This window comes from Castor canadensis, chromosome 3, assembly GCF_047511655.1.
Source record: "Castor canadensis chromosome 3, mCasCan1.hap1v2, whole genome shotgun sequence".
Taxonomy (NCBI): Eukaryota; Metazoa; Chordata; class Mammalia; order Rodentia; family Castoridae; genus Castor; species Castor canadensis.
Window position 1 is genome coordinate 183,289,211 of NC_133388.1, and position 25,402 is coordinate 183,314,612.

At 37.3% G+C, this 25,402-nt stretch overlaps 1 protein-coding gene across 7 annotated transcripts in view; it reads left to right on the plus strand.

The window, feature by feature from the left end:
* Nsmce2 (NSE2 (MMS21) homolog, SMC5-SMC6 complex SUMO ligase) overlaps positions 1 to 25,402 on the plus strand; it is a 236,172-nt gene that overhangs the window by 80,396 nt on the left and 130,374 nt on the right. For all 7 annotated transcript variants that reach the window (XM_074069205.1, XM_020166394.2, XM_074069206.1 and 4 more), the window contains one exon: positions 8,821 to 8,974. In XM_074069205.1, coding sequence (XP_073925306.1) covers positions 8,821 to 8,974 — 154 coding nt within the window. The remainder of the gene's footprint in view (positions 1 to 8,820; positions 8,975 to 25,402) is intronic.

The following is a 25,402-nucleotide window of genomic DNA, read 5'->3' on the forward strand; positions in this document are numbered from 1 at the left end:
CAGATGCCATCTGTTGGGCAACTATCTATCCTAATAGGATTTGTCCATTAGAACTAGACCAATAGCACTTGCACACATGTTTAACCTTATTTTCAAAATATTTCTGGAAGGCTTGAAGGAGGAAAGATGTTCCCATGTTGTCTGGCTGCTGCTCAGTTGTGGTGTATAACAGCATTTGATGTCCACTGGGCATGATGCTCTATGGGGAGCTAGTCTCTCTTTAGTGTTCTGTCACATGGCAAATCCGTGCTAAATAATGGCATTGGGAAACACACAGAACTGCAAATAATTTGATCCAACAGAATTCAGTGTACATTGTGCAGTGGCAACAGAAACTGGCATGAGATGAAGGGGTCATTAATGTGTGTAATTTTTTTTTTTTTAGCACAGAGAAAGGAAGTATAGAAAACCTGGCAGAAAATATAGTGTCTCCACATATACATGCAATTAGGTTATACCCAGTGAAAGTATGATTCTCAGTTTGGACATGCCTTTTAATAAAAACTTTACCAAGCCTTTTTGCTATGTATAAAGGTGGAGACAGTGTTGGCCTTTATAAATGTACCTTGTGGATGACCAGTTAGGTTGGTGGTGTGTCATAAGTGTGGGCCAACTTCCATAAATGTCTCAGTGCTTAGCATAATGCCTGGCACCCAATTGGAACTCAGTAAATATTTGTTGAATGAGTGCTCTAAAACCCATTGAGGCTATTTGCTCTGGATTTCCTTCATGAAAGCAGGTCTTATAGTCTTGTATCAAGCTGACTATGAATTAGAAATTGGAATATTTAGTTTACTAAACACAACACAAATTACTTATCATCAGTGTGCCCATGATAAACTTCTAAAGGCTATCTGATTTGCAAAATGTAAATCACTGGGTATGTGTTATTTTGGAAGCCACGCCACCTAACTGGCTGCTTTCGACAGAGTCATTCCTTCTGAGTGTTGGTTCAGTTACAGTAATGACTAATTTTATACTAGATTCTCACATGATTCAAAAAGTGTGTGAATGACTCAAGTCATTAATACCCTTCACTCCTGTGATCTCCCCTCCCAGTGAAACGATGGCTATAAGGCAATAATGATAATTGGAGGAGGAGGAGACCTTGACTTTGTCCTTTGGCAATAAAATGACACACTTTTGAGTAATTACATATGCATACAGCATTGTGTGAAAGAAATGAGGTATATTATCATCATGTAACTATATTTAATATTTATTTTAAAGCCTAGTGAAAATAATATGTAGCTTCAGCGTGGGTGAGGACTGAGTTCTGCCTTTTGTTCCCACCATCATTTTTTTTTTTCCCCTCAAACAACTAGCTTTTGTTCAGAGGGCAGTAGTTTAACAGTCAGAACTCAATGATCTCCTGCTCCTTGCTGACAGGAGGAGAAATGCTGCAGTCACAGCAGTGTTGGGGTCCAGTTAAATGCAGCCAAATAGTCACAAGTGATTTTGAGTCGAAACTGAGCAGTTCATTGAAGAGTCTGTAGAACTTTGGGAGCTTTGTATGTTTTCTTCTTATTACTGCTCCATCTTTTTGAAACAGTTCATTACACAAAGATCTGAATGTTTGATGTGAGCCTTTGTATATTTCTCTGCTCTTACCAGGGTCACTAGTGATTCAAATCAAGTCTGATAGACCCTTCTCAATCTTTATTTAGCTTGACCTCTCTGTACCATTTGGCACATCTGGAAATTTCTTTCTGGACTTTTTGAATGCTTTCTTTTGGTTGTCTTCTTAACTTTTGTAGTGTTCTTTTTTAAATTCTTCTAGCTGCCTCTTAAATGTGGTGTTCTCCAGAGTTCTCTAGCAGTCCTTTCCATTCAGTCTCCTTGGTGATCTCATTCATTTCCATGGTTTCCATAAAAATCTATACATGGATTTCTCCACGTGGGTGTTCCCATGTAAGTCTCACTAAGCTGCAGACCTGTGTATCCAGCCATCCCAAAGATATACATAATGATAATAACAATGATAATGACAATAATCATAGCTACTTATTATGGATCTCTGTCAGGCAGCTGAGTGATTATTACTTTATTCCACCTAGTCTTCTCAGAAAAAACTGTGAAGTAAATACTGTTATTTTCTATTTCCAAGAGAGAAAATTGGGGTTAGATGCACTTAGTGACTTTTCCAAGGTCATTCAATCAATAGCAGTCTTATTTTTAATCTCAAGCCTATAGCCCAAGTTTATCATAAGCACCTTGGATTAGTATATCAGGGTGGAATCCATTACATTTCCTTCTCTCCTCTATATCTACCTTCTTCCACTACTCTATCCCGCATAAAAAGAACCACATTTCAGAGGTTGGGGGTGTAGCTTGGTGGTAGAGCACTTGCCTAGAATACATACGGCCCTGGGTTTGATCCCTACCCCTGAAAAAAAATATATTTCATTCCTAAAGTTGTCCTTGGGAATTACACTTGACTTTCAAATATTGTTGGTATAAAAGTACTTTTATATTAACTTAAAATATATTACTTGCATTGAACTAGATAGAGGTTTCAAACTCCTACTTGAAATATTGAAACTCTAGTCTGGAGTATTGTTTGAACTATTTTATGGCTTATTTTAATAACCAGAAAAATGTCTAACAAAATCTAGATCTCTAATTTTTTCTAGAAACCTAGGTCAAGTCCACTCTGAGGTTGTAGCAATAATCTAGAGCTGAGTAGAAGCTCTCCCCTAACCATCTGCTTCAGCACAGTCTTCATGGGTTCCTATTGTCCCACACTTGTGAACTTCCCTGTATCCTTGCTTATCTACCCATGTAAGCATTTATGATGCCTGGTAAAGAATATTGTTTTGCTTTCCCAGCTGGCAGTCTTCATAGTACTTGGACAGTTTTCTCGAATGAAATTTCACTTGCTTTCTCTTAGAGGTTTTGGTTTGTTTCTTCATTGTATCCCTCTTTTCCATCCTCAAGCATGTTAAGTCCTCTGTGCTGAATTTGGGAGGAACATCTTGATCATCTATTATGAGCCAAAGTTTATACAAATATAATTCAATTAATTCTTTATAGTGCTGATTCCTAACTAAAAGATGAGAGAAATCCAAGGATTTCCAGGTGTACTGTCCCAAGATCCTCAACCTAGGATGAACTGAGATCTGTCTGCTCCTGAGGGCCATGTTTTTGCTTTCATCAGTAAACTTCACTTCAAGCTACTATTTTCCTTTATGCAAATAAACATGTCTCTCTAGCTCTCTCTTTCCCATGATCTGCTTCCTGTCTCTGTTCTTCCCTTTGACATCAAACTTTATCCACTTGTTTTCACAGAACTCTCTTAATCTCTTTTCTCATCTCACCACTTTATAACTAGGTCTTCCTGTAATTCACTCGTGCACAAACATCTTTTGAGCTCCTAATGTGCAGCAGACTTTGAACTGGACACCAGGAATATAATCCTTGTCTGACAGCAGCTTCTTGGGTAGGTTAGACAGGTAAACCCTGCAGTGCAGTGTGCCAAGTGCCTGTCATTAGATCCAACACTTTCTATAGTTCTCTTAATTCCAGCTTTCTTGCATCATTTTCCTCCAAAGACATCATTTTCCCTTTCCTTTCTTCTGTAGCATTCCTCACTCCTGAGTGTCTTTACTTTTGTAGAGTTCCTGCATCATCTTTCTTCTTTTTCTTCCCAGACCCTCACTTCAAATGACCTTTCAGTGCTTACTAGGTACATACCACCGCTTACGTTTTATAGTGTTGCAGCAGTGCTTGCTGCTTACCCCAAGAAAATGGCATGGAATTCGTTCCCCATGTTACTTTCTCTGAGACATTATCAAACCCTGTGTTTGTCTCACAAGATTGGGTGATTCAAGAAAAGCATCCAGTCTGCTCAAGTTGCCAGACACTCGCTCTGCCACTAGTTAACTCAGCAGTAACTCCACTCTCCCTCCATGCCTGTGATGCATCCTCCACAAGATATTATTTTAGTCCTTTTTTTTTTCCTTTTTCTTTTATTACTCATGTGCATACAAAGCTTGGTTCATTTCTCCCCCCTGCCCCCACCCCCTCTCTTACCACCCACTCCGCCCCCTCCCTCTCCCCCCCTCAATACCCAGCAGAAACTATTTTGCCCTTATTTCTAATTTTGTTGTAGAGAGAGTATAAGCAATAATAGGAAGGAACAAGGGTTTTTGCTGGTTGAGATAAGGATAGCTATTCAGGGAGTTGACTCACATTGATTTCCTGTGTGTGGGTGTTACCTTCTATGTTAATTCTTTTTGATCTCACCTTTTCTCTAGTACCTGTTCCCCTTTTCCTGTTGGCCTCAGTTGCTTTTAAGGTATCTGCTTTAGTTTCTCTGCGTTAAGGGCAACAAATGCTAGCTAGTTTTTTTAGGTGTCTTACCTATCCTCACCCCTTCCTTGTGTGCTCTCGCTTTTATCATGTGCTCATAGTCCAATCCCCTTGTTGTGTTTGCCCTTGATCTAATGTCCACATATGAGGGAGAACATACGATTTTTGGTCTTTTGGGCCAGGCTAACCTCACTCAGAATGATGTTCTCCAATTCCATCCATTTACCAGCGAATGATAACATTTCATTCTTCTTCATGGCTGCATAAAATTCCATTGTGTATAGATACCACATTTTCTTAATCCATTCGTCAGTGGTGGGGCATCTTGGCTGTTTCCATAACTTGGCAATTGTGAACAGTGTGCAATAAACATGGGTGTGCAGGTGCCTCTGGAGTAACCTGTGTCACAGTCTTTTGGGTATATCCCCAAGAGTGGTATTGCCGGATCAAATGGTAGATCGATGTCTAGCTTTTTAAGTAGCCGCCAAATATTTTTCCAGAGTGGTTGTACTAGTCTACATTCCCACCAACAGTGTAAGAGGGTTCCTTTTTCCCCACATCCTCGCCAACACCTGTTGTTGGTGGTGTTGCTGATGATGGCTATTCTAACAGGGGTGAGGTGGAATCTTAGTGTGGTTTTAATTTGCATTTCCTTTATTGCTAGAGATGGTGAGCATTTTTTCATGTGTTTTCTGGCCATTTGAATTTCTTCTTTTGAGAAAGTTCTGTTTAGTTCACTTGCCTATTTCTTTATTGGTTCATTAGTTTTGGGAGAATTTAGTTTTTTAAGTTCCCTATATATTCTGCTTATCAGTCCTTTGTCTGATGTATAGTTGGCAAATATTTTCTCCCACTCTGTGGGTGTTCTCTTCAGTTTAGAGACCACTTCTTTTGATGAACAGAAGCTTTTTAGCTTTATGAGGTCCCATTTATCTATGCTGTCTCTTAGTTGCTGTGCTGCTGGGGTTTCATTGAGAAAGTTCTTACCTATACCTACTAACTCCAGAGTATTTCCTACTCTTTCCTGTATCAACTTAAGAGTTTGGGGTCTGATATTAAGATTATTTTAGTCCTTAAAATGTTTTCCTGTCTTTCTCCACTGCCTATCAGGTCAGTCTTGGTTCCATAGGCTGGCTCCCAAAGCTGCTCACACTCCACTCCCAGTTGACTGTTCTGTTCTGATGATTGATTAGGTAGTGCAGAAAAACCTGGCCTTTTCTTTCTGAATGGCAGGATTAAGTTTTCATTATATAGGTATGGTGTGCTGCTTATCTCAGTAGCTCCTCTCATTTTTAAATAATAATGGTGTTAAGATTAATAACCCATAGCTGTTTTTAAAATTCTGATTTTCATTAACCCAGTTTATGGGCTGAATTGTTTCTCTAAAATTTGTATGTTGAAGTCCTTACCTCCCAGTACATCAGAACTATATTTGGAAATAGTGTCTTTAAAGAGATTATTAAGGTTAGATGAGGTCACTGAGTGGACCTTAATCCAATGTGACTGTCCTTGTAAGAGGAGATGAGGACGCAGACACACAGGAGTACCGTGTGACACACGAGGAGAGGACAGCCAAGGACACGGCCAAGGAGAGGCTCAGAAGGAACCAGCCTTGCTGCCAGCCTGATCCTGTGCTCCTCAACTCCAGAGCTGTGAGGAATTCAGTTTCCGTTGTTTAAGCCACATAAGCTGTGCTGCTTTGTTATGACAGCTCTTGCTCACTGGGGGTTAAGTCTTACATAGAGGCATGTGATCTTTGGCAAAGGGGTGGACCTGATGACCTAATGGATCATCTCCTCCTCATCTCACATTTCTTTCAAGTGACAGCCATTGTTAATCTTCTTTGTACCAGAATAACACACATGATCAGCTTTTTAAAGTGCCCCCTCCCAACCCTGATTCCTCAAAAAGCTGAAGATAAAACTACCATATGATCCAGTGATACCAATTCTGGGCATTCACCCAAAGGAACTTAAGTCAGAATATAATAGAGAAACCTGTACACCAGTGTTCATCGCAGCACTATTTACAATAGCCAAGGTATGGAAACAACTCAGATACCCTACAACTGATGAATGGATCAAGAAAATGGTGACTATATACACAATGGAGTATTACTCAGCCATAAGGAATAGTGACAACATGTATTTTGAAGGTAAATGGATGCACTTGAAGGACAACATGTTAAGTGAAGTAAGCTAGACTCAGAAACACAAAGGCTGCATGTTTTCTCTAATACATGGGATGTAGATCCAAAAGATAAACATATACACAAAACAATCATCATATACAAACTCATGTGTAGAACATGTTTGTAATGGTGGAACTACTCTTTGGGCCTTAGGGAAGGAGGGAAGGGGAAAGAGAATGATAGTGCACTGACAATATCAAAAAAGCACCTGTGAAGGTAGAGGAACTAAGGATGTGTATTGAAAGCTGTTGAAAATGGGGGGGGCGGGAGGTAAAGGGTTAAGGGAGAGTAATGGAAGGGATTGAACAGACCAAAGTAAAGTATACCAGCAGGAATACATTGAGACACCCTTTAAACATTGACTTACATATTAATAACAAAGACAGGACTGCAAAATAGGAACTGTGAGAGGGGGTATTTATGGAGGAAGGTGTACGAAGGAGATTAAGGTGAGGGTATATGGTTGATAGACTTCATATACTCATGAACTAGAATAAAGAAACCTTTTGCAATAGTTTTGAGTGGCGGGGAGGGTTGAGGGGGAGAGATGGTGGGGGTGATCTAACCAATGTACAATATAAGCCTATATGAAATTGTTACATGATGAATCCATCCTGTACAATGAACATATCCTAATAAAAAATTAATGGAAAAAAAGAACGCCTCTCCTTTATCTATTTCACTTAAAAATATAAACAAAGCGAAAACCCATTAAAAATAGCTAATCCCTGTTTATTGCATTGACTTAAACAGATAATGAATTGAATATTTTCCATGTTGTCATTCTGACAGCTAAGGTACAGAAAGTTCTCTTTGCAATGAAAAACATGCTGCATCAAACTTCTATAGACGATACTTGCTGCAGTGAATTTTGTACTTTACAGCGTTGTAGAGGGTATGGTTATGGACAGAAAAATATACCAAATCACTACATTTGGCTTATTCATATTTTCCTAGTTATATTTCATATTGCTGTCATCCTTAAAATGCCTACTTCCTCCATCCTCACCCTCTACTCCCTACCCAGTCATATATCCTACTCCTCAGTAGGGGTTGTGGTTGAACCAGAGGAATTAAGTTTGTTGAGCTCATTAGAGACTTTGTTGAAAAAGAACATGTGACTTTTATGTATTATCTGCTCCTATCAGGTCATTTCTAATCATCCCAAATTGCATAATAATTTCAGACTGATCAAAGACCCTAAGAAGACTGTAGTGTTACCCTTAACATCTTAGGTGAATGTAAGCCCATTTTATTTTAGAAATTCAGAAAGAAAGCCTATAATCCTTTTCTAAGAGCCAGTAATTTATTTTCTAGATCTGCTCTGAACTCTTCATGCTACAATTTTGGACTTGCCTCATCTTGTTCTACTACATAGAGGTAGAGGAAGATAGCTAGTCACTGTGTTCTTATTCACATGCTTATTAAATTGTGTTTCTACCTTCTCTTTCCAGTTGAGCTTTTTTGGTTTTGAGCTAAAGAAGGTAGCTGGGGGGCACAGAACAGAAATTATAAAAGATTGGTTTTTTAAGAAAATATTAAAGTGAAGAGCCAATGTAAATATTTTTGGGGAAAGATCTATAGTGAGAGAATGTTTGTTTTAAGGGAGATGAAGAAGATGTAACTATAACAAACTTAAGATCAAGGTTGAGGGTGGATAGAAGGATAGATAGATGGGCACGTATGTGATGGCAGCAGAGTGTTAATTGTGGCGTCTAGGAAGTAGATGATTACAAGTGCTTACAGCACAATTCCTTTGACTTTTCTGTATGCTTGAAAATTGTGTAATATTAGTGAGGGGATAAACATAGATTGAGAGTTTAGCCTTCAGTGAACAAGGGGGACACCTACTCCTTGTTGTGCCAGGAAATCATGGAATGTCAAGGTGAAAGCCTCACTTTTTTTTTGTTAAGTAAGAGTCACTATCACCTGCTGGGGTCCAGAGCCAGAAAAGAGGAGCACTGACATTAGAAAGTGGAACAACCACTATTGAACATGGGAGAGTGGCTGAACAGAACTGGGTGAAGGAAGAAATGGTGATGCCTGTGTTCTGGTGAAGGTGCCTTACTTTGCAATTTTCCCTGGTATCAGGAAGCAGCATGCTAATAGGAGCATTGAAGGGCTGCATAGTCCAAGAAAGGGAAAGTGGGCTTAACAGATCAGACGAGTGGTTCCTCCACTATTTCCTAGCAGTCTTGTTCTTGTTCAGGGGATTCTGTTTTTTCATTGTCTTTATTTGAATCATATGAGATGTAGAATGTGATAAGGTCCTTATTACTAGTCTCACTTATCTAAGGTGGTTTTGTTATCTTCCTTAGGTGAAAGAAGAACGTCCAGAAAATATACCAGATTTAAAATTATTAGTGGAGAAGCAGTTTTTGACTTTACAGAATAAGAATTCTGATGCAGACTTTCAAAATAACGAAAAATTTGTACAATTTAAGCAACAACTGAAAGAACTGAAGAAGCAATGTAAGTCACCATGCTTTGCTTTGGTTTGGCCTTTTGGAATTAGGGAACTGACTTGATGAAAAGTCTCAGAAAACTGATTCTGTAGTTTGCTTGTATGCTTGGCTTGCCCCTCTTCCTAAGTTGCTTTTTATTGTTGTTGCAGTTGTGTGTTTTGTCTAACTTTTGGTTCAAATCAGTCTGTCCATTTCTGAAAGTCAACAGTTTCCACAAAGTGCTAAGAAAATTCCCCAGCAGCTGAAGAAAGTGGCATGGATTGTCCCACCGCTGGGGAGGGGAATTGGGAAAGCAAAATAAAACTGTAAAGTATTTTATGACAATAAAATGGTATTTTTCAAATTTTAAACTGCTGTGCCAAACTTTAAAATCACCATACTTCCTAATTTCACTCCTTTGGAGTAATATCAGCAGTGTTTTCTCAAAACCCTTTTTTTTTTTTTCCTTTCTCAAATATGTGCCTAAATCCTTTTGGTCATTTTATCCTTGTAGTAGAATAAACTCCATGTGATTTTTAAATTTGCTATCTCCTTAATAGACTATTATACTTAGGTTTTTTGATGGACATACTTTAGACTTAAAAATGAGAATGAGGAAAATTATTATACAAAAAATTTTCAGGAGGCAGAATTTGCTAGAAATAATCTGTTTTCTGCACAGTAAAGTTCCCATGCCCTTTCCTTTGCTCACATAACAGAGTTATGTAAATTGTTTCACTTTTACCTTAGTATCTATTTAGTTCTATAGTCTTCACATGCTTTAGCATTGAGGCTCTTTTATTCCTTAAAAGAATCAAATAGTGAAGCAAATAACTTTCTTTTTCCCTTCAGGCTTCCATGACATTTATTTCCATGCACATCGTTCAGGAATGCTATGTGATGAGACATAAATTCGTGTCCTTAAAAGTCCTTAGTGAAGAGATCCATATTTTGAAATAGGCTTTCTTTTAAATATAAGCATTTTCTTTAAATTGATGCTGAGATCTCAAAAAATGACTGAGGAAGCTGCTTTAATTTTGTCTGTTTTACAAATAACTTAAGTTTCACAATTTGGAGTGTTTTGCAATCATGATGAGACTTTTGCTTTTACTGTAGTTTTAAACAGTTAGCATTTTCCCCACATTTTAGGTCTATTTTTTGTTCTTCATTGAACGTCATAGCCACCAAAATCTTTCTTCTGTAATTTGTACTATTCCCCCAAATGGGTGACAATCCCTAGAATAGGTGATAATTTGCTAATAGCTTTCTGATCTTAAAGATGCTAGTGAATTTCAGGGTTTTTTGTTTGTTTGTTCTGATTTGTTTTTCAGTACTGGGAATTGAACTCAGGGCCTTGTGTTTACTAGGTGCACGTTCTACCACTTTAGCCATGCTCCCAGTACAAATTTCAATTTCGATGTTGGTCAGAATAGTCAGATATGTTTTATTCTACTTCTTTGTAGCCAATACTCACAAACTGGCAGACTTACTATCCAATCCTAATTCCTGGTTTTAAATATGTTTTATAATATAGATGAAGGATAAATATACAAACATATAAATTTCTTCCTTCTTGGTTATTGTTGACAAAATTATTATTCCATAAGTAAAATTATACTTTTAGAATAATATACTCCTGGGGAAACATTTTCACATTAAGAGGATGTAATTTAACAAAATGGTAAGTGTGTTGGACTCATGGTTACTGTTTCCTTAATTTTCTTTAAAATGTGAAAGGAAGGAAGTGAGAGAGGGAGGTACAAAAGGAAAAGGAGAGAGAGACAGAAAGAGAGATAGACACAGGGGTAGAGGGGGGGAGGAAGGAAAGGTTTCTCCTGGGCAACAGTCCACATCATTTGGATAGACAATTAAACCTTATGACAAAGTAAATTTATATTGAAAGGAATACTTCCTTATGTAAAGTTTCCCCATATATTGTAATACTGGAATTAAAGAAATTTCCCTTTAATTTCCCCTAAAATCGTCTTTTAAAAGTTCTTAAATCTCAAATGACAAAACAAGCCAAGTATTAGTGCTCATTAAAGTATTCTATAATTTGATACGCCTTATTTACAAAATGAATTCTTAGCACAGTATTATGAACATTGTCAACTAAACTTGCACCATGTCCTGTGGATTTTATTTCTTAAATTTAACCCTGTTATGAGGGTCCTGAATAAGATTGGGCTCCTACAATATTTATGGGCCCTGATCAAAGGTGTACTGTGATTGAGAAATGTTTGAGATAATGTTCTGGAGACAAGGAATTAGAATAATAATTTGTTTTTAAAGATTGGAAAATAAAAGCTAGGGAGGAATACTTGCTTCTAGTTGCTATTTTGGCAATGTAAAGGCCAAAGTGTTTCCTATGGCCTGAGTATATCAAAAGGGTTCTTTCATGATAATAACCATGATGTTATCACCAACTTCATTATGTAAGAACATAATTGTATGAGACTGAATTGTATCAAATCAGGCCTCAATCAATCAATTTCCAGGCAGCCCGTGGTTGGGGAGAGGTCAAGGTGGAAGCTGAAGGTGACAAGTCTGATGGGCAGGCCTTGGTGCACTCTGCTATAGCTCAGCTGCTGGTTCTCAAATTGTTTGGACCCCCTGCTCCCTTAACACACTTAAAATGTCCTAAGAACCCCCAGAGAGCTTTTGTTCACATGATGTATATCTATTAGTATCAATCATATTAGAAATCAAAACTGAGGAATTTAGAAAATGTTTGTCTTAAAAAAATATTAACCCCATTACATGTTAATATAAATAGCATTTGATATGAAATATAACTATATATTTTCCAAACACAAAGAAAAGCTACTGAGAGGGTTGGCATTGTTTTACATTTTTGCAGATCTCTTCAGTTTTTGGCTAGAAGCAATCTAGATCCTCATATTTGCTTCTGCATTTGGTCTGTCGTAATACCATTGTTTTGGTTGAAGTAGACAAAGAAAATAAGGTCTCTCATTGGAAACTGGCATCACAGACCACCAGAAATTCTCACTTTTGAAAACACCAAGTCTGGGCTGGAGATCTCCAAATCCAGCCTGCCTCTTGTTTTTCTATGACCTTCAAGCTACGAGTGGTTTTTATATTTTTAAATTGTTAGGGAGAAAATTCAAAAGAAGGAATAATATTTAGTGGCATGAAAATTATTAACTAGAACTCAGACCTCTCACCTGTGTATGTATGTTCTGTGGACACTTTTAAACTGTTGTGGCACAGTTGAGTGTTATATCACAGACCATGCTCCACAAAGCTTGTATTTACTGTCTGACTGTTTACAGAAAACATGTATTGATCCCTGATTAAATTATATTCAGAAACAAGGACAGTTTCTTGAGGTTTTTTGTTTACTTGTTTTTTTCCCTAAATACCATAATTTGTCTCAGATATGTTCAGAACCTATTAAGTGCCTATTGTATATGAATCATTGCAGTTGAGGCTCTGAAATGAATAAAAGTCAGAGCCCTTGTATTGGAAAAGACAATGGATACAAATATGAAATAATGTCAGAACTATTAATAACAAATATCAAATCAAAAGCAAAGAAAAATGCCAGAAACAAGTGTTATGTGAGTGAGATCCAAGTAAAGAGAATCAAAATAGGAATGTACATGATAAAATGTCCTGCTAGTGTTGCCATCATCAATAGGGGTCCTCTAGCAGTACGTTCAGAAAGATTCTGAGGCTGAGTTCTGCCCAGCAGGAAAGAATGTACCAAAGGATTACAATGGGAAAGGGGAGGGCCAATACAAATGCTAGCATTTGCCATCCTAGTAATATAAACCCGAAAGATAGGCTATACTCATTTAAAGATATTGTCTAAAGTCACATATTTCAGTTGCATGTAATAATTTTTTAGTGTTATATTTTACAAATATTACCAGGCATTAGACACAATTTCTTTGAACAAGTATTCTATTCCTTGGATACCCAGTGGCCTGTCCTATCAGTCACTTCCTTATGCTGTGACAAATATCCAAGAGAAACAGCCTAAGGGAGGGAGGATTTATTTTGGCTCACAATTTGAGAGGTTTCAGTCCACTTGACTGTGTGTGTTTGGGCAGAACATCATAGTGGTGGGAACATGTGGAGGAGGAGGCCATTCACCTCATGGCAGATAGGAAGCGGAGAAAGAGAGAGGAAAGGGCAAGGGACAGGTACCTGTAAGTGCCCATCCCAGGTAACCTTCTTCCTCCAGCTAGGTCCCACCTCTTAAAGTTGCCAGAACCTCCCAAAATAGTGCCACCAACTAGGGACCGAGTATTTAGTACTTGAGCTTGTGAGGGACATTTTGTATTCGAACTGTAACACTTTTATATTAGAAAAAAATTGTCTATTCCAACTTACTTCTCAGGATTATTACCCAGATTAAATGAGATACTGGCTCTTTGCAGACTTCCCAAAGTTCACTTTACAATTAAGTTATTTTGAGAAAGCTAATATAGGATAGTGAAAAGAACATGAGCCAAGCAGCCAGAAGACCTAGGTTTGAGTCACCCAGTGTGTTGCCTGCTTTGTCTGCAGATGCTACCCATTTTTCTTCTAATTCTTGTGACTTAGAAAATTAAGATTGATTGAAGAGAACTTTTGTACTTCTAGTCAAGATGACTAGGATGGGATGGTGGTGATAACTGAGTTAGGCAACAGTTTCACAGAAAGGAATTTCATTTCCCTAAATAAGTAATCATATTCTTACTAAAAAGTTGTGAAATAAACAATAAGGTTTGGTTTAAGGCACACATATCCAGACTTACTTGGACAAAGTAATTTTAATTTATTTGAATATGTTAAAGTAGTTTTTTTTCATTAAACTATCTTTACTACTACAAATTATAGTTTTTTGCAATTCTTCTCAGACTCTTTCTCAAGTCACCAAGCAATATTTCTGGCATCTCTTTATTTATTTGTCTACTTATTGTATGACTAGCAAGCATCACAGGTTTTAGTGTAGGCCAGAAAAGGCAGAAATTGAGGGTAGTAGATAATAACTAATACTTAGAAACTTCCAAAATATAAGGGCTTTGCTTTGTAGTCAAAAATAGAATTGACTATGAATCTGAAATCTTTAATGTTAATATAATTGAGTATGAAATGTAATTTTGTTAGAATGTTTAAATGCCGAGTGTAAAGGAAAACATACCTTATTTTTTTAATGAAACTTTGCTAATTTAAAGTTATTTAGGTTATTGTTATATGTAGGATGTAAAATATGATAATATACTTATGAGTGAAATGTAGAAATCATTTGTGTGACAGTGACATTTGTACCAAATGTATATGTATGCACAGGAGTGTGTGCTGTGATCTAGTGATTACCTGGATGCACTTAAGCATACCCAATCTAGATCTAAAACTGATGACATAAGGAGTGGCCACTCACCATTGAAGGATGCCGTCAAATTGGGAGGAGTTCCTGTCAGAAACATTAGGCTACCTTCAGTTTGCTGTTCCTGGTTGGCGGCTTCCCCTTTCCTTCTTCTTGTGTTCAGAATCGAAGCAGGTGGTAGGGACTTTGATGTTTTGCTCACTGCTATATTCTTTGAACTCAAGTGTGAGGTTTAAGCACACAGTATTTGAAAGTATAGGTCCTCAATGGATAGCAGAGTCTTTAGGATCCCCTCCATCACTTGAGAGTTTTGATCCTATTAGAGGTAAAGTGTCATGCCTGAGGTTACAAAGACAGTAAGTAGTGGACAGGACAGAAGACAGGAGATGCTAGAGAAGGGAGCATTGAAGCATTTGTGGGATCAAGTGAATAACTAAGTGAAGAAAAAGATTAATTCAAATTAAAGACTTGATTCTGTAATGGTGGGGTTTTAATCTGCTAAGTTCTCAGAGTTATGTTATAGTGACACATTAACTTGTATAGGTCCTTTATGTCGACCAGTAAAGACACACATACTCCACATTCATCTGAATGGATAACAACTGGTATTGTTTCAGTGCCTACCTGTACCTGGAATATACATACTCTATATACATTGTTACTTGTTTCTCATAATTCTGTAAGATGGCTGTATCACTTTTGTAGATTAGAAAACAGGCAGAGAGTTAATACACTTGCTTAAGACCATAACTGCTGAAATTTAAGCCCAGGTTTGGGTGGTCTCTCCCATGCTGTACAACCTGCTTTTCTTTCTCTTAACTTCACTGTTTCATCCATTTCTTGAAAAATTGACTTGTGCTAAGATTTGAGCTGTAGGTCATCTCTTTGTGTCTCCTAGATCTAGAGCTGCAGTGATGTACCCTGATGTCGCTGAGGGAAAGCGGCTTTGTCTGCTGACAGACTCTTGGCCAGTGGATTTAGGTATCAGGGAGTCAGGATGCTATCAGACATTTTCTAGCATTTATTCTTTTTTCCCAGAACCCAAGATTTTAGTAGTACATTCAATAAATAGTGCCAAAGAGTGATAATTCCGGTGTGAATTGTTGCTGTTGTAGCAGAGAAGAATAGGGTATCACATCACAAGTTTAGAGCAGGCTCCATGAAATTTATTTCAAGCATAGCAAAAGTAATGTCTTGCATCTATATCATCTCATTTAATCTTTATAGCATCCATATGGGGAAAGGAATGCATGAAAACTGCAGCTTCTGTTTTTAGCAGACCAAACACCATATAATAAGAATCACGGAGGTGACGTATTTACCCAGTGTCTCATACTCCCGAGGCCACAAGGATAGCAAATATGTTCATAAGGAAAAGGGAAGTTATAGAATGAGAGATGGCTGTAATTAAAGTTAATAAAGAAAGGTTCAGTTATCAAGGGACAAATGAGTCAGCAGCGAATTCAAACAACTCCAAACTAGGGGTGTTTTCTCTCATTGTGACTTATTTTATGAGTATGATGTTAGCCATTCTCAGCAAGCAGCTGGAATCTGGAGTAGGAAGACCAAATCATACATGTCCTGGAGCTGGTGATATTATACTTAAAATTATTATCTTGTCAAATGATAATTCTATAATTATTATTTAAGTTTTGTAATTGTTAGATACAATGGGAATGTCAGGCAAAGTTATTCAATATTTCTAGTACTTTATTTTTAAAGATGTGTATTTTTTTGGAACGAGATTTTAAATAGAATTTTGGCAGCTTGCTGTGGTGTGTTACTTTGCATAGCAAGTAGGGAAAATTAATAATTCTGAAATATTAAAGTCATAAAATTTATCACATTCAGTATTATTTGCTTTGAAAGGCAGCTCTAATGGAATATTATTTTATGTGTATGGTAGCAGTCATACAGAGGGAACATTTAGAACCCCTGATGTAGAAATGTATCACTGTGAACAACATTTGAAATCAAGCCAACTGGTGTAATTTTGCACATTCAAATATGAACATATTTGCTATCCTTGTGGCCTCGGGAGTATGAGACACTGGGTAAATACGTCACCTCCGTGATTCTTATTATATGGTAAATACACTGCATTTCACCTTAAGATTTTGGAAGCATACATGTGATACAACAGTCAATATACCATACTGTGCATCAAAAACCTGTCTTTGACACTTATGAATGAGCTGTGTCCCTTCTGGCAACTTAGTTTCTGTCTCTGAACCTTATGTTCTCACCTTGAAGACCCGCTTCGGTGTGGTGAAAAATGGTGAATGCTAACAAACACTGCCTCCTTGCTATCATTCCTGTATGTTTTCTTCAGAATCCATATCTGGGAATCTCTTAAGAGAGGTATTCTAAAATAATGGAGCAAAATTTATTCAATAATATACCTTATAATATTATTTGTAATTAATATCTTAATCATATGACAGACTAGCAGCAAAAGGCTAGTTAAACAAAATATGCTCCATTGATAATGTGGAATATTTCGCATTTGAAATGATGGAGAATAGTTTTAATAACTTTAGGAAATAAATGTTTATGCTATTAAGAGTTTTGTAAAGCAGGGTACAAAGCTGAATGTTTAGTATTTTTATAGTTGGGTTAAATATGCATTCAGGTAAAGTAGACTTCATCAAAGTTAAAACATTCAGCCCCCCCCCCCTCAAAGATAAACCATTAAGAAAATGAATAACCAGAGCTCGGTGCCGGAGGATCATGCCTGTAATCCTAACTACTTCAGAGGCAGCGATCAGGACAACGCGAGGCCAGCCTGAGCAAATAGTCCATGAGACCCTATCTCAAAAATACCCAACACAATGGCTGGCAGAGTGACTTAAGTGGTAGAGTGCCTGCCTAGCAAGCATGAGGCCCTGAATTCAAACACCAATACCACCAGAAAACAAGAAAATATCCAATATAAAAAAGGGATAGTGGAGTGGCTCCAGGATATTGTATATCCAGGCTGTATAAAGAACTGAAACTGAGGTGTGGCTCAAGCATCGAGTGCAAGGCCCTGAGTTCAAACCCCACTAGCTGCCTCCCCCCAAAAAAAGGACTAAAACTAATAGTAAAAAGATAAGCATGCTTATGTAAAAATTAAGAAAGATTTGAACAGACACTTAACAAAGGAGGATACACACAAATGACTAATAAATGTATGGAAAGTAATTTAAAAAACACATTCACACATAAACACTGCTTGTTGGTGATAAGCATTATGATTTCTACCTCAGCCCCATCTGTATTTTACTTTCTGCAGTGAGTTTGCATAGTTTTATAATCAGATAAACAAAATCCTTCAGTTCACTCAGATCTACCAGCTAGGAGTGACATGACATGCTTACTTGGGAGGATATTTTCTTAGAAAAGAAACAAGTAAGCTGTGGGGGTATAGCTCAGTGCCAGAGCACTTGCCTAGCATATGCAGGGCCTGGGTTCCATTTCAGGACCCATTCACCCCCAGAAAAGTTTAACATGTAACAACAAAAACATTTTTCCCCGAAGATTTCAAAAGAACTGGAAGAAAAAAGGTACCTGGATGCTTCATACCTGCCTGTAGGCGTATCGCAAGTGTGTCCCTTCTATGATCGCCTGTTGCTAAGTCAGCTGGCACACCATGGGAAGTAGCTTGATGGGCATCATCTGTTATTCTCTAATTAACCCATTAACTGGATGTCGGGGTTGGTTTATTTGTCAGTGCCTTATCACTTTGCTCTGAAATATCAGAAAGTATTAATGGCTCTTATAAGAAGTGTTGCTCTTTGCATGTGTGGCAATAGAGGAGGAATGTTTGCAAATTGCATGTGTACATATCTTTTATGAGGCATATTTTATATTTCAAAACATTCTCCCATGTATAATTTCATTTAATGTTAACAGGCACTTCAAATGACAGATTGCATTGTTAGTCCTATTTTGCAGATGAGATTCTGCATGTTGATTGACCTGCACAGTTTGTCACTCCCTCCGATTCTCTTTTGCCCCTTTGTAGTGGATGCCGCCCCACATTATCAGTCTTTGGCAAGTAGTGTTAGTCTTCATTTTCCTAGAATGCTGTACAGATGCAGTCATACAGTGTGTACAACCCTTTGAATGAACTCTTACCAGAGTGCCTTTCAAATTTATTGTGGGGTTGCTGGTATCAGCAGTTCATTGCATTTTATTTGAGTAGTCATCATTCACGTGGACCGTAGTTTATTTGCCATTTGAAGGACAGTTGAGCTGTTTCGGTATGTGGCCAGTTTGAATAGAGCTTTTATGTGGATATGTCTTCCTTTCCCTTGGGTAAATATCTATGCATGGCATTGCTGGCTCGTATGATTAAGTATATGGCATTTACCTTAGAAGGAAATGAAAATTTCTCCAGTGTTCAATGCATGAGAGTTCTAGTTGCTTTGCATCATGACCAAAGCGTGGTGGTTTTGTTTTTAATTTTAGCTATTTTAATAAGTATGTAGTGCGATCATATTGCAGTTTTAATTTAAATTTTTCTGATTTTTTTGTATTTCAGTTTTTCATGTAATGTTCATGTTTTTCTAGTCATGCTTCTCTTACTTTTATCCTTTAATTCATTCCCAAAACTCTCTAGGTGGCCCTTATACCAGCAGCATTTATATCACCTGGAAACTTCTTAACAATGTGGATTTTCAGGTTCCACCCCAGACCTGCTGAGTCTGCACTTGGGAGTGGGACTAAATTTTAATCAGTGCTCCAGGTGGCTCTCTTCTGTGCTCTACTTAGCACTACTAAGTACTTAGTGCTACTGTTGTAGCACTGCTGTGCAATAGAGGTCCTCACCAGTCACTGGGCATCAGTATCAACCATGACAAGTAAAGCAAAACCAGAAATAAGCAACAGAAAACAGGGATTCAGATTCAGATTTAGTTGCTATCTCATAGGCCTGTGGGCATTTTTTAAGTTTCAAAGGTAAGGCTAGTGTACAATCAGTATTGAAAATAACTAATCTACTAAAAGTCACTTTAACCAGAATGCAGATATGCCAATTCCAGATACCATGCCGCTTACTGTCTACAAGGAAAGGCTCATGCATGCATGCCTTAGTGTAGTTACAAATGCATGTATGTTACTCAGTAATTACCTAATGAATTAATTGTGCTTCATGTCCTGAGTGCTATATAAACTAGTACTAGTCTTCTGTATCCAAAAAGCTTCATTTTTTTTTCTCCATGTTGTACTTAGCACTCATTCATCCTAAAACTGTTTGCTGAATCTGCTGGGAATACAACAATGAGCACAATAGAAAAGTCTCTATGCTCCACAGGACTTCTTTGGCACCTAATTAGCACTGATTACTTTATAGTATTTTGATAGAAATATAGCATATCTCTTTGTAATTCTAAAACAAGTGTGTTTAATTTATGCACATTACTGGTAGATATTACCATATTTGCATACTTGTTTTGCTCAAGTACTGTCCTTCAGAATTATTTACCTTTGTATTTGTTAAAATGTATTCCAGTCATTCAGTCATCTTTTCTGGATAACTTTTTCAACTGACATATTTTACTACCTATATATTGATAACACCATTGGGGCTAAAGACCATCAGTGTCATAGATCTGTAAATTTGAAATCAGAAAATATAAGTTCAGATTGTGGTTCAACCAATAGTTTCTGTTTTTGATCAGTTCAGTGAAATTTTAATTTTCAATAAGATATGAATTTATAATAATAATTAGCCTACAGAAATGTTTTAAATATTAAATCAGATACAGTACATGAACGTGTTGTATAAGCTATAATATATTGCTTAAATGTTAGTTGCCTGTTCTTGTTTAGCTCCCTAAAGGCATGTACAGAATTTTTATTTATGCCTAAAATGTGTGAGGATATTTGAAATATTTATCAGTTGGCGTGAGTTCTTTGGTTTGTGGGGTGCTTGTTTGTTTGTGGTACTGAGGTTTGAACTCAAGTCCTTGCACTTAACAGGCAGGTGCTTTACTACATGAGCCATGCCTCCAGCCCTTTTTGCTTTCATTATTTTTGGGATAGGATTTCAGATCTGTGCCTGGGCTGGGCCTGGACTGCTATCCACCTATTTCCACTTCTTGAGTAGCTAGGGTAACAGGTGCCTACCACCATACCAAGCTCTTACTGAGATGGGGTCTCACAAATTTTTTGCCCTGGGTGTTCTTGAATCAAGATCCTCCCAATCTCCACCTTCCATGTAGCTGGAATTACAGGCACGAGCCACTGGTGCCCAGCTGGCATGAGTTCTTAAGTGCAAGAAAACAAACTCAGAGTGTTTTAGTCATTTGCTAAGGTGCTAAGAGATTTTAATGAAGGATAAAGACATTACTAGACTGTCAGGTAGTTAATGTATGTTCTCTAGTTGGCAAGGATGTGAACAAAAATGTTGATAAAGTAAGAAATCATTTTGCAGTCAGTATTGGTTCTGACAACCTTTTCTTGACAGGGAGGCAGAGACTGAAGTCAAGAATAGTATTATTCATAAAATGAACCACCCTATGTGTGGATGAAAGCATTCACTGTAAGGAAATGTAATGGCACTGTAGTTATCACCATGTGCTTGTTGAGCCTTTGACATTTTAGAACCCTTCTGTAGATTTACATTAGATTTAATTGGAAAAACTGACTGCTGTTTGAGTTTAGTTATTTAGTTGCCTTTTTATTTAAAAAAAAAAAGTTACCTAGTAACTTACTTTTTTTAAGTGTATTTTTTAGTGGCCTTATCTCATGTTAACCAGCTTCCCAGACTGCATTACCCCAGGGACCCTGCATGAATATAAGATCTCAAACAGGGAGGGAGAGAGGCAAAGATGGCTTCTTAGAGAAATAGCCCCCTCACTGAAAAAAGAGAAAGAAGATGACCTCTATAATCAGCCCATAGCACCTCAGACACACTCAGCCCATGCTGCATCCTCCTTTTAAAAACTGTTAATTAGACTGTTTTAGAGCAGATTTAGGTTCACAGCAATATTGAACAAAAGGCACAGAAATTTATTTCCCATATTCCTCCTGGCTCTGCCCATCAACACGCACAGCCCCCAATAATAATTTCAGTGAACAGTTACTTACCATGTGCAGAGCATTGTGCTGGCATCAGGAATATAAACAAGTAATTGATGTCTTAGGAGTGAGAGAGAAGGAGACTGCTTATTGTAAATTTCTTGGTCCTAGGACTTGACATGCAAAATCTGGAGAAGAAATGAGAGATCTGGGGATGTGGGGAAGTGGATGAAAGGTCTCGAATAGAGCTTCCAAGATAAATGTAGTCAGGTTATTTTGAAAAATAAAACAAAGTTTCAAGGTCAGGTAATTAATTGGTTTTCTTTTGTATAGGGTTCCTTCATCGTTGGTATGTACTTTACATTTGGTAAGGCTGTCAGTTCAGTGAGACCAGGCACCTGTCTGCCTTGATCTTCTATACCCCCAGTGCCTAGAACAGGATCTGGTGTGGAACCAGGGCTTAATATATATGAATGAATATATAATGAATGAAGGGGATTATACCTTAACTCAGAAATCATTTTTTCTTCCATGGAACAGTGTTCCATGGCAAATGAAAGGATAGGTAAAGAATTTTGTCCCTTTTTGCCAAGGTCACCTTGGCAGACCTGGACAACAACCATGCTTTGAGTACAAAGTGTGTTTGCCAGTTAGCTGGAGGTGTCCCCAAACCTCTGGCAACCTTCCTCACCTAGTTTAACCATTGAATCCTTCTTGGTAGAAGGTTCTTTCTCCTCTCCCTAAGATACAGTGTACTTTGACTTAATTTCAGTTACATAAAGTAGGAAACTTAAAACTTAGCCTAAAGAACTTTTAATTCCCTTCTACTATCAGCCTTAGAAGCCTCCGTCTTCTCTGTTATGTGATAGTGTTAATCCCACCTCCCTCACAGTTGACCATGTCATGTTGACCAGGCTTCTTACATTTGATAGTATTATAGAGTCAGTAAAATATTACAGCATATTTAGATGTATTTTCCTTCTGCTTTGGAGCACAATGAGTTTATTTTATGTTTGTGAAGGACAAAAAGCAAGCAAGCAAATAAAAAATAGTCCCAAAAAGAGATGGGTAAGAATTATCAGCCAATTAATTAGATGTGCTGCCTAGTCCCAATCCTACAAAAATCTACCAATGCTCTCTTCCTTTCTTGCTGCTCCCACAACTGTTTTTCCAACCTTACCCTTCAGCTCCTACATGCTCCCAGCTCCAAACTTGCCTCCTCCCAGTTTCAGTCACCAGAGTGACTGACCATTCCACAGTATCCATAGGTTGGTCATGCATGTCCCCATGAAGCTAATGGTCCTCTGCCCTTCTGGAGTGCTCAAGTCCCTTCTCGCATCAGCTCTTTTCTCTTTCTCTCCACTCTCCTCTAGCCCTGCAACCCACATACTCGCAACTCCTATAAAGTACTGTTTGCTTTTACCTCTCGGTTTGCACACTTGTTGATCTCATCAGTGTAAGAATCTAGCCCTTCTCTCTTTCTCTGATTAAGGCAAACCTATCCTTCTGCCTTACCACAGTTTCACTGATTTCAGGGAGTCTCTCCTAAGGTAGAGGAAATGTATATCTATAATGCAAGATCTCAGCCTGGAGCTGAGGTCCTAATCCTACAGATTAGGAGAACTCATGTGAGATTATTGGAAGGAAGAGGAATTTGAGACAAGTTTTATGGTAGCTTTGAAATATATTATTTTGTTTCAAGAATGTGCAGAATAGAAGTCACTATCAAAATATCCAACTTCTAATTGAATATTTGAATGAATAATATACTGTTCTTTAACTATATCAGTGAACCAGCTGTAGCCTTACCTTTTGGTGGCAGTGCATTCCAGCAGACACACTGACTGAAATATACCACTTTCTCATCTTAACCAGCTCATATGATACAAATAGCAAGCTCCACCATGAGCCTGCCTATAAAAATAGAAAGTGTATTATTATGTTTCAGAACACCAAACTTTGAGAAGTAGTGCACTATACTTTGTTTTTGCTCTCATGACCACTGGACTGGTTATTTCATGGGCTGCGACTGGAGATGATAGTGGGAGAAGCAGAGAAGAAGGCAGTGAAGGAGCAGAGGGTCGAGAGCAGAGTATTGAATTATAGATTATAAATATCATCACTGTCGTTAATAAAGTTTACCAGCCATATCTGAGGATTAAGCTTAAGTTTTTATAATACAGTGATAATTTGAGATAATTGTAACCAACTGAATATTAAAGGTTCAGGTGTGTACCAAGATTCTTTTGTATATTTTCTGGATAAGTATACATTTTGGACATTGATTCTAATATGATAGTTCAAAATTAAATACTTTATGTGTGAAGATATTTATTTTTCCACAATATTCAGTAGGAAAATTCAGCAACAGTCAAGAGTTTTGAGAAAATTACTTACCTGTAAAGTGAGATATTTAGAAAGTGTTTTATCATATAAAGTTAAAGTTTGAAGCAATAAGTGTGTACATATGTACAATATTATATAATTATATATTATAAATACATACAAAGTATTATTATAGCAAACATATTAATATATAATATTGCTTGTGATATAATATATAATATATTGTAATGTTTAGGTTTAACCTTATGTGTGTATATATTATATAATATACCATAATATATATAAAATATTAATATATATTATGACCATTACTAGACAAGGAAATACTTTTAATCTATGAATAGAAACGGGGAAAAAGACGTAAGACACAAGGAACACATAATCCAGTTAGACTGTGAATGCATAGGAAAACGTTGCAAGGATGAGTCACGACTAATTTATGGAGTTACTTGTTGCCTTGAACAGGACAGTATCATTAATTAGCAGTGAAGATTTTAAAGGTTTTTCATTAGCTGAGTCATTTAGCTGGATCTGAAGAAGATGACTGTGGTTGTGGTACATGGGGTAAAGGGGTAGGGGGAAGAGGTCTTGCTGCAGCAGTCCAGTCAAGTGCTGATGATGTCCAGAACTACCAGGGACTAATTGGAAAGGAGAGACTGAATGCACAAAGTGATAATGACATGGAATCTGCAGGACTCGTCAACTCATTTAAAACAATAGTAGACCTTGGAGAATAAGGAGTCAAAGATGGTTCTGGGGTTTCTGGCTTGGGCAACTGTGGATATGGTGATACCATTGAGAAGTAGTAAGATGTCTCATGGAAGAGCTGGGCTTTAAGTGGAAGGATGATTTCAGTGTCAGGTGTATTGAATTTAAGGTCCTGGTATAAGTCTTTTGGAAGTGTTGGGAAATGAAAAAAGCTTTGATATAAGACCATGGATGAAGAGAAGAGGAGAAGGAGCTCTGGGAGAAGATAACTTGTGCAAGGGAAAGAATGTGGAGAGAGCCTAAGGAGAGGAAGAAGAGGAGAGGCCAGCAAGGAGTGCTTAGATGCCTGGAAAGAGGACCAAGATATTTTTATGGAACAAAAATATTAAAGGGAGAAAAGACTTTGTCTTCTTAGTGTCATTGTTATAATTTTAGTTGAATTTCCTTTTACCAAGGATGGATGCACAAATTTCTGAACCTTAAACAGAAAATTATGTTCATATTTTATATAATGTTAATATTTTAAAATTCATAAGCTAAATTGTATAATTTAATAAATTAGTTGGGGGTAGAATTAGCCTTTTTTTTCCCTGTGATTATACTGCATTGACAGGATTGGCTGAGTTTCCTCCATGGCTTCTTTATCTCTTCCCAGAAGTTGGTATTTAAAGCAATGAGTAAAGGTCAAACCTGACTTCCCCTATCCAATTTCATAAACCGTATTGTGTAGTTTTTAAAAAATTCTCGTGGCACATAAGTGGGATAGAGATGAGGTATACACATTTTATTACATAATAGTTTAAAGAAAAGTTAATCCAAAAAGATAGCAGTTATTTTTTTATTTAGAAACTGTGCCTTAGTCATAATTCAAATTTAAAAATGTTTAATAATATTCAAAAATCAATATTAAGCATATAGGAATGATTTTCAATGATACAGTTCTAAATGTGCAATAGGAATTAGCATTAGAACATCATATAAGTGTTTGATTTTAGTTTAAATGGTAATGAGTTTTGAACTCTCTCAGTTAGCTTCTATTATGAAATAAACTACCCCTAA